Here is a 16,756-nt window from a genome sequence, read left to right on the forward strand (position 1 = left end):
TCGGCTTAGGACACCCAATCTCTTGGAAGCAGATTTTACAAGAGACGTATGATGTGCATGAATGGCCACTGAAACACCACTGTTATCATCAAATAACAGTGCATTTGCTTAACAAATACAGTCGTACAGTGTGCAATATTATGTGACGTGATATTTTTTTGTGTGTGAAATACTGAAACTTGTGACTTGGGTTCCAGCCTTATGTAACCATCATCCCCTTTAGGGTCTCTACCAGCTGCCTGAACCAAGATGCCCGCCCAGTATTTACACTGGCAGTGGTCATTGCTTTTTGTATTACTCTGTGCATGAAAGGCCACTGAAACACCATTGTTATCACCATATAATAGTGCAAGTGCTTAACAAACAATGCAGTTTGCAACACTAAATGATACAGTATTTTTTTGTACTGATCTTCCAGGACCCTTAACTATCCCCCCCAGCCTCTAAGTGGGTGGGTGGGTGGGATTTGGTGATGACTCATACCAACGTAGGAAAACCTTCAGGTGGGCGAGTTTTTTTTTTTAACCCCTAAAAGACAGGCAACGGAATGTTTTGACATATGCTCAGGATGGGCATAATCAGCAGGTGCGATATGGTGGGGGGGGGGGGTTTGTGGGGGGGTTGGGGGATGGAGGTGGTGGTGGGGGGGTTGTGGGATGGTGCAGGGGGTGGTTGGGGTGGTGGGAGAGGGGGGTAAGGGGGTTGGGGGGATGGGGAGTGGGTTGGGGTGGGGGTGGCATGGGGGTAGAGGTGAGGCAGGGAGGTTTGGGGTGTGGGGGTGTGGGAGGTGTGCGGGTTGGGAAAGGTTGGGAATGGGAGGTTGAGGAGTGATGGTGGGGGGGTTGTGATGGGGTAGCGTGGTGGTGGTGGGAAGGTGGAGGGGGTGGAAGTGGGGGTGTGTGGGGGGGTTGGGGGCAGTGGGGATGGGGGTTGAGTGGGTGGGTGTGGTGGTAGGGGGATGGGAGAATGGGGTGGGGATGGGGGGCATGACTGCATAATATGTGGACACCCATCTTTTTGGCTCTAATACCCTTGAACAACATATGCGGAAACCAGTTTTTTAGGAGTTAAATAAGGCTTTGCAGTCAAGGTCATCCTCCCTAACCCCACTGAACCCATGTCATATTGACATTAAGCAATAATTCGTCATGCAACAGGTCTTCACTTGGTGTAACCCTATTCCTGGACTGTAATACTTCTATAGCAATCCCTGTCAGACCTGGATGCCCAAGTCCCAGACACCCCAAGTCCCGGACATTTTGGGCTCGGGTCCTCGGACACTTTCAACCCTACTCTGAATCTGCTGCATGGTGATGAGCAGCTGTGTTTTGGTGCATAGTTCTGCCGACATCTGCTAGAGCGCCCCTTCATCCTCCCTAGTTACCGCCTACCTAGCGTCGTGACTACACGCTCATTGTCATGGCTCCCCACGTGCTCATTTTTGTGAATAAACAGTGAATAAACAGCAATACCTTGCCACTAGATCAAATGGAAATTTACAGTGTTGTGCAGTGTTAAGAAATTAGAGTTCAGCGTACAAAAGTTTAAGTGCAGAGTGCAACACTGGCATACTGCAACTGGCATGGTGCAAGTAAGAACAGAATGTGCAACGTTAAACAATTATAATTCACAGTGCAGTATTATGTGCAGCACAGCACTGGATAACTGTATGTGCTTCAGGTGCTCCTTCACTACTGTCAGAGCCTTTGAGGAGGTGGGTTAATCTTCGTGACGGTCACGGATGCGTCATCAGTACCCTGTACGCTGCTAAACATTTTCCATAGTCACTTCTAATTTCTCATTCTCTAGTTCCTCTTCATTTATTTCATGGTTTCTGTCCCTTATCTGTGTGCATTGGGTCTTAAATAGGTGCTGTGCATGTCCGGTAAGGAGTTATTTAGGTCACTTTCAAAGTTAGGTTGGGTTGGGGTCTTTAAGTACCTGTCCAGGGGCATTTTTCCCAAGGCCCGGACAAAACCAAGTCCCGGACATGCCTTTGGCTCTATTACGTCCAATCTTGGTGGGATTACTGTACTTCCATTTTCTCTTACTACATTCATGACACATTCCACCCACTTTTCCTAAACCAGTGCAAACACACAACCATATCCATCTACACTTCGCTGCTAAAACAGCTTATACAGTACCTACAGTCCCTCCCAGCGATCATTCTGGCTGATCCTTCCCTATACCTGATTTCCTGTACACAACCAACATCCACCCGCCTCCTACTCACACTCTCTACTACTTCCTCTGTTCTACCTTTCAAATTACCTACATTTCATGATGCCACTCACAGCCCCTTGGGCGATTTAATTTCCTTAGGCTCGGTATTATCACTTTTTCTTCTCATTTTGTCAAAAATCAGTAAAATAAAGATGAGACAGACCACAGGCTCTGTTCACCTGCAAAGTCCCAATTCCAGGATGGGACCTGGAACCCACAGCTCACCAGTCATGGCCAGGACAGCTACAGGGACACCCTCCAAGCATGCCCTGGCACTGAAACTGCCCTGCCATTATACACCCACTGATAGGGCATCCTCCTGGGGTGCTATTCCCAGGTTTGGGCCTCTCTCTATTGGGCTGAAGTGGGAGCCTAGGCACCACAATGCCCTGTACCCTCTGGCATGGATCCAAGCCCCATCCCATCCAGGTCCCCAAACTACACTCGCTGAGCCCTCACCACGCTTCTCCTCAGGTCCGTCACTTTGAGACCAGTAAAGTCAGCAATGGCCTCTTCACCCTGAGGAGCTTGTTCCAATCATGCTCAAGCATGAATGTAGAGAGTTCCCTCCAAGCCTGCACCCAGTTGTAAATCACAGACTTGGGAGAATACCACTTGAGGTTGGCCAAGATCCTCTTCCGTCTACTGTCCACACCTTGGGTTGCCTCCTTCTCCTCAGGCACAACCATCACGTCTTCCATAAACATCTTCCAGTACAGCCCTGTTCGTTGCTGTAATAATACCCTGACTCATGGGTTGCAAGACTGAGGTTGAATTTCAGGGCAAGAACCCCCATCTCCAACCAACTCCTCAGAAGGATGAACAGGAGCGATGCCTAGGAGTGATTATCATTTATCAAACTCTCTGTCTGATGAATGATAATTGCCTTCAAAGCATAACCGCACAAAACAACCTTTGAAAATCTTGGCTGTACCCAAGCCTTCAGCAAGTGAAAATAAATCCCTCTGAGACTATCAATTAACCTCGTGAGACTGCGTGACTGTTTGGCATGCCCTAGTACAACAGGTTTCAGATGATGGAAGCCTGTACTGGCACAACACAAAAAAGACACACACTGTTTGCTCGCCTTACTACCAGGTAACGATTTCTTCTCATCAGCCAAGGTATTAGTTGGAACAGTCCTGAAGGACAGACCAGTTTCATCAGCATTATAAACCTGATTGAGACACAACCCTTCTTCATGAATCAGGTTTGTAATCTTGGTGTGAAACTCATCAATTCCTTCTGTGTCTGCATCCAACATTTTACCATAGGTAATCTTGTCAGACAGCCCATGCCAAAGTTTGAACTGAGTTGGCCAACCTTCAGACACCTTGATAACTGCCATCCCCAGCTGCTCAGCAAACTTGGTGGCCGCAGCCTTCAGCTCAACTGGATGCACAATTACACCTCTGGCACGCTGTTGTCAGAGCTACTTCAGGCAGGCCTGGTCAAGTTCGCGAAAGCATGGCTTGGGCATCATTCAGTGTTCGTGCCCTCACAAAGTCGCACAATGTTCACCCTAGAAGAACATCTTGGTGGAGTGCTTGTTCCTCTGCAGATCCTGCAATGTGGTCCAGGGCATGCTGTAGTGCTCCATTAGCCTTGCAATGGTCCAGCCTTGCTCTATCTTCTCTGTTATCTCCATCTTCTTCGTAGAGAGAACAATATGATGCCTCGTAGCAGGTTGTGAAGGCACCATGGAGACAACAACCAAGACCATGCACAAGGCCAACAGAACCTGCAGCAGCCAGGGCACCAACATAAAAGCCACAAACTCACCCATCACGCACAACTAAGGTCGAGTACAATAGTGAGCACTAGGGCACGGAGCACTTAGGGGTCGCAAGTGAGGCATGTTAGAAAGAGAAATAGCACCGAGGGTTCGCACCAAGAGCACTCGTACACTGTAGTATTTCTGGATCACAACAGAGTACTACGACATGAGCAATGATAGGCCATAGGCTATGCAACAACAACAGTACACCACGAAGTTAGTCATGGTACTGTGGTTTCGCAATGGCATGGTCTGAAGAGCAGAGCACACACACACACACACACACACGTATTTACTACACAATGTCCACAGGCAAGAATGAGAGCATGGTGGTATTCTTGGCGTACTGGGTGAGCCACTCCCATGACGGATTCTGATTGGCTGGCGAGTTTCGGGGTTTTCCCAGGTGCCAATTGGCCACCACTAACAAGCTGGTTGATACATCTCACCGCTAGATATCGCATAGATCTGCCACTTATATCCTGTTTTGGTGCTGGATGTTGCATACTTTCACCTGATGTTGCTTTAATAAAGCCAAGGATATTGCGACAGCAGCTAATTAGAGAGTTTACTGTATACTCGCTTAAAGGCCATGCTCGACGTCAAAAAGACTGTGTTACAGTAACTTCAACGTCCACAAAGAAAGTGATCTGTCTAAAGGTCATCTTCAGGTGGTCTTCGCTTGATGTCAAGTAGCCAGAAATGAGTCATGACTCAGGAACTGGTGGCCTGATTGGACTGGATATCGTTTTATTCATCAAGTTAGAGCATTTTAGCAGTACCTTGCTCAAACAAGAAGTGTGCTACAATTCACCAGTTTTTCTGTGTTACAGTAACAAACGGACAAACCAACATACGTACTGAAATTGGACCAATATAATATAGATAGATGCATTTGACAACAATTTATTTCATTTCCTTTGGTCCCTGTTGGAGTGTCTCCGTGTTCCCCAAGAATGTTCCAGTACTACTTGGGGACTGATCAAATGCTGTCCTAGATGAAAGTCTCAGAAGGATGGTTGGGAGTGACTGTAAAAATTAAAATGTGCATTTGGAGTTGAGCAGGTTGTTGAGGATGGCATTGGGGACGTCTTGTATAGGCACAACTCAGTATACAGCAGTTTGGTATGTGATAAATCAGTAGAATGATGACGTAAAGGTTATACCCAGTTTTGGGTTAATGATTGTTTGCTGATTACACTAAAATCAATCAGCAATCATTAACCAGAAACTGGGTATAGATAACAATGGTGGCCATGTATGACAATCCCATGCATATGCAGTCAGATATTTGAGGAAGGCCAATTACAAGGCCACTGAAACTCTATCACTATCCCCAAATTACAGCGCAAGTTTGCAACGAATAGTGCTGTGTGTGATATTAAATGGAGTTATTATAACTCTTTGGCAGGAAATACTTAAATTTGTGAAAACATGTTCTGGCAAGGATGCTACCCCTAGTGGAATGCATTGTGCTACTGAGGGTGCTGAGGGCAAGTCTATAGGGGTAAGGTTTTTGAGATTTTAGGTTAAATGAACAATGACATACAATAAATCCGTATGCAATAACTTTTCACTTGATGTAGCCGTATCGCATACCTAGTCGTAACTGTATGTAGTCTTTGACGATGAGTCCAGGGGCGCACCCTGGGGGGGAGCCCCGGGCCCGGACCCCCTCCTTAGCTCTCTGGGTCCTTTAAAAATTTATATATATTTACAGGTAAATCGCACGGAACACGTGGGTTTCGTTCCTACCGCGCCATGTTAGGTGCGAAATCGCGTATATTTAAACTACTCCGTATTTTGCTCCCTAGACCCCCCAAATGTGTTGTTTTGCTGTTATCTGTCACTGGTAATCACTAGAAAGCACTTTAAGTGGTTAGAAGGTTTATTTAATGTTATAACTCAAAAATACAGTACTCCACAGCAAAACTTCAACACACAAATACTGTATGTAAACACAAGGAAACATTCCGACGCCGATCATAGGTAATCATATAAATCAGGTTAACTGGTACCAGTGCTTTAACTTACAAGTACATACCAGAACAGTACATATTTAACTTAGAAATGCAGTACTGTGATATCGAATGATTTCAGTACATAATCTGTTAGGAATGGCTGGGGGAAAAAAAAAAAGTTATGAATACATTTTCACCTTTTTGATATATGTTTATGGTAGTTTCGAGTTATTTTTTACGTTATCGTCGTGCCCATGCTTGGAAAAGGGAGCGAAAGAGTTGAATTTTCAGTCCTAAATGAGAAAACTGCACGTCCTCCAAGGCTAGACTCTGCCACGGGAGAATAAAGTGGAGGGTCAGTCTGATTAGCAATAAGGAAGTTGTGTCACAACTTCCAGCTCCCACACCACGAGAATGGCTAAAATAGAATTGTAATGCAGTTTCAAAACTAACAATAAGTCTAATTATTACGAATACAGATACAAAGCAGAAATAAATACGTTTACAGACGGGGAAAACGTACTTCTTCCGTCATAACATGTTCATCTTTCTCTATCATTTTACGTTCATCTTTATCATTTTACCTTGTTATTTTCGCAATATATATTGCTGTCTCGTAAACAGGGTGGTTGTTTGTGTTTTGCAAGGGAGGAAAAAGATTGTATTTTCTGTCTGGGTCGAGATAATGGGTGTAACTATGTGTGGTTAGGCATGGCCACGAGCGAAAAAAACGTACATCCACTCATCACGATAGCAGGTGGTGAACTGACAGATGATACATGAGAGGGTGAAGTCAAGGTCAGTCTCATGTCCCAGATTTTCGTTCAGTTCCCGAAAGTTTTCACAGTTTTCTACAAGTTGCATTGCATCAAATGATCCAAACCATTACAGCAAACCTGAGCAAATAGGTAAAGATACCAAGACAAAAATGTATTTTTCTCTTATTATAAGTCTTTAACGAACGAACAAAAAAGGCAATATTCCAACGCCGATCATGGGTAATCATATAAATCAGGTTAACTGGTTACAAGGCCTTATTTAATGCTTTAATTGCTTACAAGTACATGCCAGAACAGTAAATATTTAACTTACAAATACAGTACTGTAGAAAAGCAGTACAGTAAGAGTTTAACGAACAAACAAAAAAGGCAAAATTCCGACGCCGATCATGGGTAATCATATAATTCGGGTTAACTGGTTACAAGGCTTTATTTAATGATTTAACTTTAAGTGCTTACAAGTACAGTACATACGAGAACAGTAAATATTTAACTTACAAATACTGTACAGTACTGTGGAAAAAACGAACAAATAAAAAAGGCAATATTCTGACGCCTATCAGGTAAACTGGTTATAAGACTTTATTTCTTGCTTTAATGTTATTTAATAGTACTTTAAGTTGCACATAAACTTACCAGAACAGTACAGTACTGTAAATATTTAACTTACAAATACTGTGCTACTGTACTCGGGAATGTCTCACTCACTGAATAATTTCCCGCCTAGATCGTGACGTAATCGAAACAAACCGCACGCTGCGGTGACGTTCGAGGATTTGATCTTTCAAAGGCCTCTCCTGCGTTAATCTGTAGTTTTCATAATGGTTTTTTAATCTTACTTTGTCTTATATGTATCCCAGCCCTTACCGTGTATAATTGCAAGCGCGTTCCGTGAGATCGTGTTCCGTGCGAGTTACCTGTATTTCGATAACAGCAAAACATGAAAAATTGGCAAGTACAAAACAAAGAGTAACACATGAGCCAGCAGCTCTCTGACTCTAAACCTGCATATGACCTCCCAGTAATTATCGGATTACCTGACCTCACCCCACTACGGGCCCCCCCCTTAGAAAATTCCTGGGTGCGCCCCTCGATAAGTCTGGTGTCATTTGTTACTTACAGGATCTTTGTGGAGGGAGTGCACACATACATTGTTAAGTGAGATATGGGGGGAGTACCTATACTATGTCGAGTGGAGGAGGTATATGTGAGAGGGGGGTGTAAGCTGGGGGGAGGGCAGCGAAATGGCGGTGATCAGAACGACATGGAGTCAATTTATTTTGTGACCACTCCTTATGGGATTACAGCATCTGGCAATAGATAGATGCATAGACCTATGCTCATGTTTACTGCTTGTGATAAGTGTGATGGTGGATTTGGCTGGGGTGATCATCAGCCTGTTGTCCTCAGCCCAAGTCCACAGTGTGCTGAGGTAATGCTGTTGCAATGTGCAAACAATGTCATGTGGTTGTTACGGTGATATCTGCATATCAGGCAATGTCTGTGAGTGGTTGGAGTGTGGGAATATTATGTATGCACAGGCTGAAGAGTGTAGGTGAGAGAATGGAGTCCTACAGAACTCCATTAGGCAAATTTAGTGTTCATGATGACTTGCCCTGGAAAGCAACATGTGCTTGTCTACTATAAAAAATAGGTGGCTAGTCAATGCTTGTTGTTTTCCATGTTTGCATTGTATATCTTGGTGATTATATTGCATCAGGGGATATCACTGAAGTCTTTACTAAGGTCTATTGTTACGAGAAATATGTGTTATGTAGGTGTCGCAGAGTTGATGTCATTATGCTCATTGTGTGTGATTAGTCAGTAAGGTGTTTGTAAAGTACACTGTTCTGAATCCATGTTGCGATTAAGACAGCAGGAAATGAGAACTGTTGTGAATGAGGCATTTAGCTATTTTGGATGATATAATAAGTAGTGTATGGTGGTATGTGGGGGGGGGCTCACCATCCACTAACTCGGTGTAGAGCTGCTTTGGGTGTCTGCCCTTTCCTCTCTTCTTTCCTTCACCTTCTGTCTTTCTTTTCTTCATTCATTCCTCTTCCTTATGTCTATGGGTGACTTTACACTCACTCATCTGTCTTTCTTTCCTTAACTCTTTCCTCTTCCTTCTGCCTATGGGTGACTCTACACTGAGTGACAAGCCAAATGGTTTCTTGTGCACCAGGAAACCATTTACTATGCTGGATGGTACCCATATAACCAAGTTATGGCACCTCGTGGTTCAGTGGGTAAATATGGTGCTCCAATTGGACTGAACTTGTGCAGGTTTATATCCATGGGGTGGTTGGGGTTTATTGCTCATGTAATGCCACTCAGAGATGACTGAGGCTGGTCACTCTCATCTTAACTGTCAGGACCAACTTGCCTAGCCCTAGGATCCTATATGCAGGGGGGTGGCATAGGATTGGATGATGGATGAATGGATGGACTAAGTAGTGTTAAGGGTTTGTAAAAAGAAGGGAGTGTTGGGTTTTTGCTTTTAAGTACAGCAATGACTATTCCATGTTTTCACATATGAGGAATACTGCAGTGTGTATACTGTATGAATAGTTGCAGATGTTTGTGAGGACTTGGGTGCCTTGTATAAATGTTTTAGGTGTAGGTTGCTGTTGCCATCTGGCCCTGTCCTCGTGGAATTTTAACATGACAAGTTTGTCCTTGTCATCGAGTGGAAAGGACTGTCGATAATGAGAGGATTCCTTTTCAGACTCAGTGAATGTTGGTATTGAGTGACTTATGTCCACATAGTGGTTTGATTATGTTCACTTGGTCTTTCTAGGATGGGATGCAATAGGTGCCAGAGGTTATGGTGGTCTGGGCCTTGGAAGTGCATATTTGTGTTATACAGTATTGTTAAATGTTTTGTTTAGCCAAAAAGGCTGTTACAAAGGCCTATTTTTTTTTTTTTAATAGTTGTACTAATTTTGTTCTTGATCTCACTGTCTAGTTCTTGGATCCTTGTGTTGATGTTTTGTGTGTGTGGGAGAGGTGCAGTGTGTTTTAAATTTGTTGTATTGTCTTACAAAGTGGACTATGTACACCCGAGGAAAGTTCTGCATTATACTCTCACTCACCACTTCAAAATAGTAAATGTGAGACAAGTGGTAATGAAGCAGACAAGCAGTAATGAGGTAGTAGCCAACATTCATCTATCTGGTAACTGTGTGAGAAGGATGAGGATGGAAGAGGGATGGATAGGAACTTTCAGCTCCCCCAGCCTTCCTCCTCCCTTAACCTCTCCCCTCCCACACAGAAGTACCAGACATCTGAGTGTCTGGCTACTGCTTCACTAGTGGCAGTCTCATGCATAGAGGTCCGAACTGGTAGACAGGTGTATAAGTTGGCACTTTCCTCGGGTGTACATATTGCTGAGTCTGTCACCACGGAATGGTGCGCAAAGCCAGCAAATGTGCTTTGGGATCAACATCCCTCCATTAGTAGTATCTCCCAGGGATAATGGATGGATGGATAAAATGAGGATGTATTATCAAAGGATACAAAAAACTTACTTCATCAAAGTCTCCACCCCAGCCTTTGCAGAGGCACTTGGAGAGACAAACCCTGTCCCACTGCGAGTGTATGGTGTTGTGATGGACAGGAAAACTCCACCTACATAATGTTCAAGAGAGTTAGTCTACTGCAATGGTTCTGAACTTTTTAACATGATACCCATATTTAGTTTTCAAGATGCTTCTTATTCCCCCCCCTCCCAATAACCTTTGCATTTGACAAATCTTATATTAAATATTGCTGTATTGTTCTGGTTCAGTAATATGGTAATTAACTTATCTTTGTATCTAATAAGCATATTAAATAAGAACCCATGAGTTTTTCCAAGAAAACCACACCCGGATACTGGCACATCACTAACTACCTACAGGCAGAATAAATTAAAAAACATTATATAAAGTGGAGAAAACCAGACTATAACACACTATGAATCATGAGAATATCTTCACATACCTATGGGAGAGGGAAGATTAGTAAAGGTGACTACTACTTGGTGTTGCAAGGATATAAGGCAAGTGCAACCAGAGAGATGTTTCCCTTTATTAATTAAGCCCAAATCTTCCTTCTCTCTCTCTCTATCACTCTCACCTGCTCGCCATCACTCACTCACTCACGAATTCATTCATTCATTCTCTCTCTCTCTCTCTCACATGCACACACACAGTAACATACCTCCCTTTTATTCACATCATGTATTATCGGAGGGGTATAGTCTGGAGACCAGTCTTCATTTGTTTGTATGTTCATTCATTCATTCGCTTATAAAGACTCCAACATATTTGCATGTGTTGGCAGTGGTCACCTAATCGCAGCTTTCATTGCTGCTCAGTCTCTAGCACCCTCTTCATTCAGTCCCTTCACTTAGTCTACAGCTAAAATTCATGCATCATACTTGTTCAGCTTTTTTCTTCACCTGTTAATTTATATAAGAAGCCTGATTTATAAGTGTTTATTTATATAAGAAGCCTGATTTACATCTCTCTAACCTATGCAAAAACCAGGAAACATGGCTGGGCTGATAATGTACAGCAGATCCTTAATACTTTGGTGGGGAAGGAGTCCCAAAGACAGCACTAGAATCCTTAACTGGCAACTCATCCTACATGGCAATTTAACTGTCCCCTGACATCCAACATGGAGGGAGAGAAAATTCAGATTCTATCACTTATGCAGAAATTACTCTTCAATATGTTCCCCATGAGGATTTATAACTTGAGCCAAAATGCACAGGTATCATACAGCTTCCTTAAGAAACCAATACAGTTTTACCCAGTACACAGTTGTGGTACAACATACAACATAAAAGGAAGTTACATAATGACACTGAAGCAGTGAACTTTTGTCTCATACACAAATGCAATGAGATGGCCTCCTCCCCCAACATCACCCTCAGTATCTCTGCACTAGCCTTTCAGACTTTTTGAAAAACAGTACATAAACACTGATCAGACTGCCTCCCCATCATCATATCAAACACCATAAAAGCTGGTTCTCAGGCCCCGTGAGGGGCCGGGGAAGTTTGCGGTGGTTTGGCCTCCATGCTGTCCTCCTCTTCTGCTTCGACAGCATCTGGGAGGTTGATCCACAGCAAAGACACGATACTCTCAAACAAACAACAAGCAAACACTCTCATCAATCACTTTTCACAAGCCAGCCATCATCGCGACGACTGATGTGTCATCCGACGTAAGAGACAGTTCCCCACAGACCCAGACTTCGCATCTTTTACTTACAACCAGACAAAGCACATCATTAGCAACCTCAAGCACTCATCTGCCTATGGACCAGACAACATAAGCAACATACACCTTAAACACCTTGGGCCACAAGGCATATAAGCACTCACCAACATATCAAACTACAGCTACTCACACAACATAATACCCAACATCTAGAAGCATTGCACTACCATCACTATCCCTACACCCAACAAAGACCCCACGTTACCTTCCTCACACCGTCCCATCCCTCTGCACCCCCTCTAAAGTCACTGAATGACTGGTACTACAATTAGTTACACCTCATATCCCCCTAGCCCCATCACAACATGGTTTTAGGCCACTACACACCACAAACATTCTTTCTTACACACCTTACACAGAGAGTTTTTGATGGCATGAATTCAGCTAGGCCACCACACAGAACACTCCTAGTCACAATAGGCATTAGCAAGGCTTTTGATGCCATCCCCCACCACAACCTCACAAACAAAATACTCAACACAAACATGCACAATAACACAAAAAGATGGCTAGCAAACTACTTAGCAGGCAGATATGCATGTGTAACATTTGCCGGTCAGTCTTCGAACATCAGACACTTCACAAATGGCATCCCCCAAGTATCTGTTTTGTCCTCTACACTCTTTAATTAATACATTCACTACATACCCACACCCCACACACCACAGATACACACAGCTTCCTATGCAGACGACATAGCACTTACATGTAAACACCAAAATGCAAACACAACCGCACACATCCTCCAACCTTGCCTCAACACACTACAGGAGTGGTTCACCACAAACAGGCTCAAAATAACCCCACCCAAATCTACAGTGGCCCCTTCTCACAAACTGGACAGAAGAACACAGTCACATTCCACACCTCACCATAAACAACACTTCCCTACCGCACACACACAAACACACACACACACACATACACACACAAAATCCTTGATGTAACACACAGTACACCAAAGTCATTTACACATCACAAACATTAAAAATAAATTAACATCAAGACTCAATGCCTTGAGGTCACTTGCCCGTACAACATTTGGACACAACAAATGAACCACCACCACAGTATACAAACAATATATACGTTCAGTGATGAATCATGTAAGCCCTGCTTGGGCTTCTGACCTCACTAAAACACACTACAACACTCTGCAGACCGTACAGAACAAGGCCCTTAAAATAATTACAGGCTGCACAGCTACTACACCCACAGACCACCTACACCAAGAAATCAAAGTCCTCAAAGTCAGGGATCATCTAGACATAAGAGGCATCCAAATTCTTGCTGCAGCCTCCACAAACCCACACCATCCACTACCCTACATGGCAGCACATCTGCACACACCAAGGAACATCAAAACAACACCCAGCACACCCTATCATACATATAAACTGTAGCACCAGTCGACTGTAGCCAGATGAGCAGGGAAGTACCCACAAAGTGGATAGAAAGCTGATGACAGCGAGAGCTGGAGCTCCCGTTCCATCAGCCGTTAGGACTACCTCCTGACCATCCATCTTTGCTGAACTTTTTCAGTGTTTCAGTTACACAGAGAGTAGGCCAGCATGCTCTCCAATACAATTTTCTCAAACTGTCAGCATCAAACTACATGCACAGTACACATTACACTAACTTTTAAAAATTAAAGAAAAAATGGCATACTATAACCATGCTTCGGAGTCCCCAGGGGGAGGGGGGAACATAAATGCCCCCACCATCCGCCCCTCTCTTGGTGATGCCTCATCATGCCTGGAACCACTGTCTGACTCACTTCTTTTTCATTTCTTCCCACAGCCTTGTGGCAAACTGCACATGGCCACAATCTTTCTTTGACACTGCTGCCACCTTCTCTAGATATCACCACTTTTGTTCTATCTCCATTCATTCTCAAGCCCTTGTACCCAGTTCCATCTCTCCACTTGCTAAATCTTTCTTGTGCTACCCTCTCATTTTCTGAGATCAACACCTAGTCATCAGCATACAACAACTCCCATGGAAGTCCAGTTTTGAATTCATGTGGGAAAGCTTCAAGCAGTGTGAAAATCACCCAACAATCCTGCATCATAAAGACCGATATCACTAATCTGTACACAATCTAAAATCATGGAAAGGTTAGATTAAAGAATATTCCCCCCCCCCCATACTTCTCTGAATCCAAATATGGATTACAACCTAAACACTCAAACACCACCCACCTCTCCAAATTAAATAAACTAATCCATGATGGCTTCAACAAGAAATAACCACCACCAAGAACTGTCGCAGAGGATACAGACATAAACTAAGCTTTTGACAAAGCACCAAAACACAATCTAAATAGAAAAATCTTGGACACAAACATGGAAGAAAATTATCAAAATTGGAAGGCCAATTTTCAGGCAAACAAGCCCAGGTACCCTACCAAAACCAGAGTTAATAATCCAGAACATCATCCAGTGGTGTTCCAGTGTTCAGTCATTTCTCCCTCACAATTCAACCTCTTCCTCCAAGAAGTGCCAGCCCTTACCCCTTCAGTAACAGTACTGCAATGTTCTGCCAAATCCCAAAAAGTAGTAGCCCAATTCCAACTATACTTAAACTCACTAGAGAACTGGCTAAGATGAAACAGAATGTCTCATTGATCAATTCAACCATTATTCTCCTCAATCAAGACAGACATGAATCTCAGACTCACCTACATGTTTCTCCCATTAACCAACCACTCCCAGTGGAGACACCCCAAAATTCTAGGACTTACTTTGGACACACATATGACCTTTTCTCAGCACACAAGTAACATCAGTGCCAAACCACCCTGTACACGTGATGCCTTCAAGACATTCAGAAGCATTGCCTTTGGACAACAGAATGAATCCCTGAATACCTATTACATACAATTCATTAGAACAACCATAAACTATGCTAGTCCAATCTGGGCCTCAACCTTAACCAACATAAACAAGGATAAGCTATAAAAAAAAAAAAAAAAAAAAAAAAAAAAAAAAAAAAGTCTTAAAAATTATAACACTATGCACCAAACCCATAAAAATAAACCTGTTACATTAAAAAACAAATCACTTCCAAAGATCATATGGGCATGAGAGGCACACAGCTCACTGGTTCAGCTCAAGACCCATGCCACCCCTGTAACTTCATGCTGCATCGCTCCCATCTACAAAGAAACCATCCATCAATCTTCCAATCCTATGGTGCCCCATGAGGAGCACAGGAGCCTGGGGCTAGGCAAGTTGGTCCTGACATTTAAGATGAGAGTGACCAGCCTCACTCATCCCTGAGTGGCAGTATGTGAGCAATAAACCCCAACCACCTCTTGGATACATACCTAAACAGGCTCAATCTGACTGGAGCACCTTAAAAACCCACTAAACCACCAGGTGCCAAAATTTGGTTACATGGTTACCACCCAACACAGTAAATGGTTTCCTGGTGTACAGGAAACCATTTGGCTTGTTACTCAGTGTAGAGTCACCCATAGGCAGGAGGAAGACAAAAGAATGAGGGAAAGAAAGACAGAAGAGGAAGGAAGAAAGGAAGGAAGGGTGGAAAGGGCAGTCACCTGAGAGCAGCACTACATTGAGTGAGTGAATAGTGAGTGCCTCCACCTACAAAGAAACAAGAAACAAATAACTGACCAATACTACACAGTGTACCTCATCAACATATCCCCTCCCCAACTCACCACAAATGCATACACAAACACAGTCACCATAGCCATCCCAAACCTCCAGCCAAACATCATCCTTCAAGAATCACCACCAGACATACACCCTTCAGAAACTTACCTACCCAGTGAGACAACTACATCCAGTCAAACTGTGATGCACCTACCATCCTTTGCTGCAACAATACCAACAGAAAATACAACTCACAAACAATCCATTTTGCCCACACTGCAATGCAGTCCTCATACATTACATCATACTTACTCACCACATGCACCACATTATCTTAACACATACAGTCCTTCAACATAACCTCAACAAAAGACCTCTGGATGCAACTGGTAGTGTTCATGATTTCCTGCAGTCTATTGGGTTCGCAATCGGTAAAGTTCATGATTTCCTGCAATCCACTGGGTTCACAAAGAGGTGCGTCTCACGTTGTAACAACAACAACACAGATGCAGTACGACATATGAAGTGCCACCCAAAAAGTTTCTAAAATCTGATTGAAGAAGGAAAAAAAAGCTTGTCAAGTTCTAATTACCCCATCTCCTTCACAGTTGAGTCCTTGGGTGTGCAGACATTGATCCCAGCACTCCTCCCACGACTGAAACGTGTTCTGGAAGTCCTTGAGCATCAGCTTTTTTTTAGGACCTGCAATTTTCTCCTGGATCTCCTCAATGCTGTCAAATCTTAGTCCTTTCAGCCAGAGTTTTATTTTCAGTGAGAAAAAATCACAGGGGGCCAAAGCTGGTGAATACAGAGGGTGGGGGAAAACTGGCATGATTTTTATGCCAAAAACTGATGAACAACAAGGGCTGTGTGTGCGAGTGCACTGTAATGGTGAAGCACCCATTTGTTTGTGTGGCACTGGTCTGGACGTTTTTGTCTCACATCGCCAGACACAATGCGTTTCCAAGTTCCATACGATAGGTTAACAAAGTCACAAACACTGTGGACTGTCCTCCTGCAATCTTTGAGGATGGTTGAAAACTCTGGCCACATTGTCAGGAGCTGAACTGGTGGAAAGGCAACCAGAACATGCATCGCCATCAGTTGATGTTTGTCCATT

The 16,756-nt window shown here is 43.5% G+C and overlaps 2 protein-coding genes across 2 annotated transcripts in view; both read right to left on the bottom strand.

The window, feature by feature from the left end:
• Rab14 (RAS oncogene family member Rab14) overlaps nucleotides 1-16,756 on the bottom strand; it is a 512,826-nt gene that overhangs the window by 138,557 nt on the left and 357,513 nt on the right. The window lies entirely within an intron of this gene.
• LOC145406652 (2,4-dienoyl-CoA reductase [(3E)-enoyl-CoA-producing], mitochondrial-like) overlaps nucleotides 1-16,756 on the bottom strand; it is a 161,639-nt gene that overhangs the window by 38,638 nt on the left and 106,245 nt on the right. Inside the window, exon 5 of the mRNA XM_080277737.1 lies at nucleotides 10,274-10,373. Within this exon, the coding sequence (XP_080133863.1) occupies nucleotides 10,274-10,373 (100 nt within the window). The remainder of the gene's footprint in view (nucleotides 1-10,273; nucleotides 10,374-16,756) is intronic.

Source organism: Coenobita brevimanus, chromosome 71, assembly GCF_032717465.1.
Source record: "Coenobita brevimanus isolate Jiangsu-jjx chromosome 71, ASM3271746v2, whole genome shotgun sequence".
Lineage (NCBI taxonomy): Eukaryota > Metazoa > Arthropoda > Malacostraca > Decapoda > Coenobitidae > Coenobita > Coenobita brevimanus.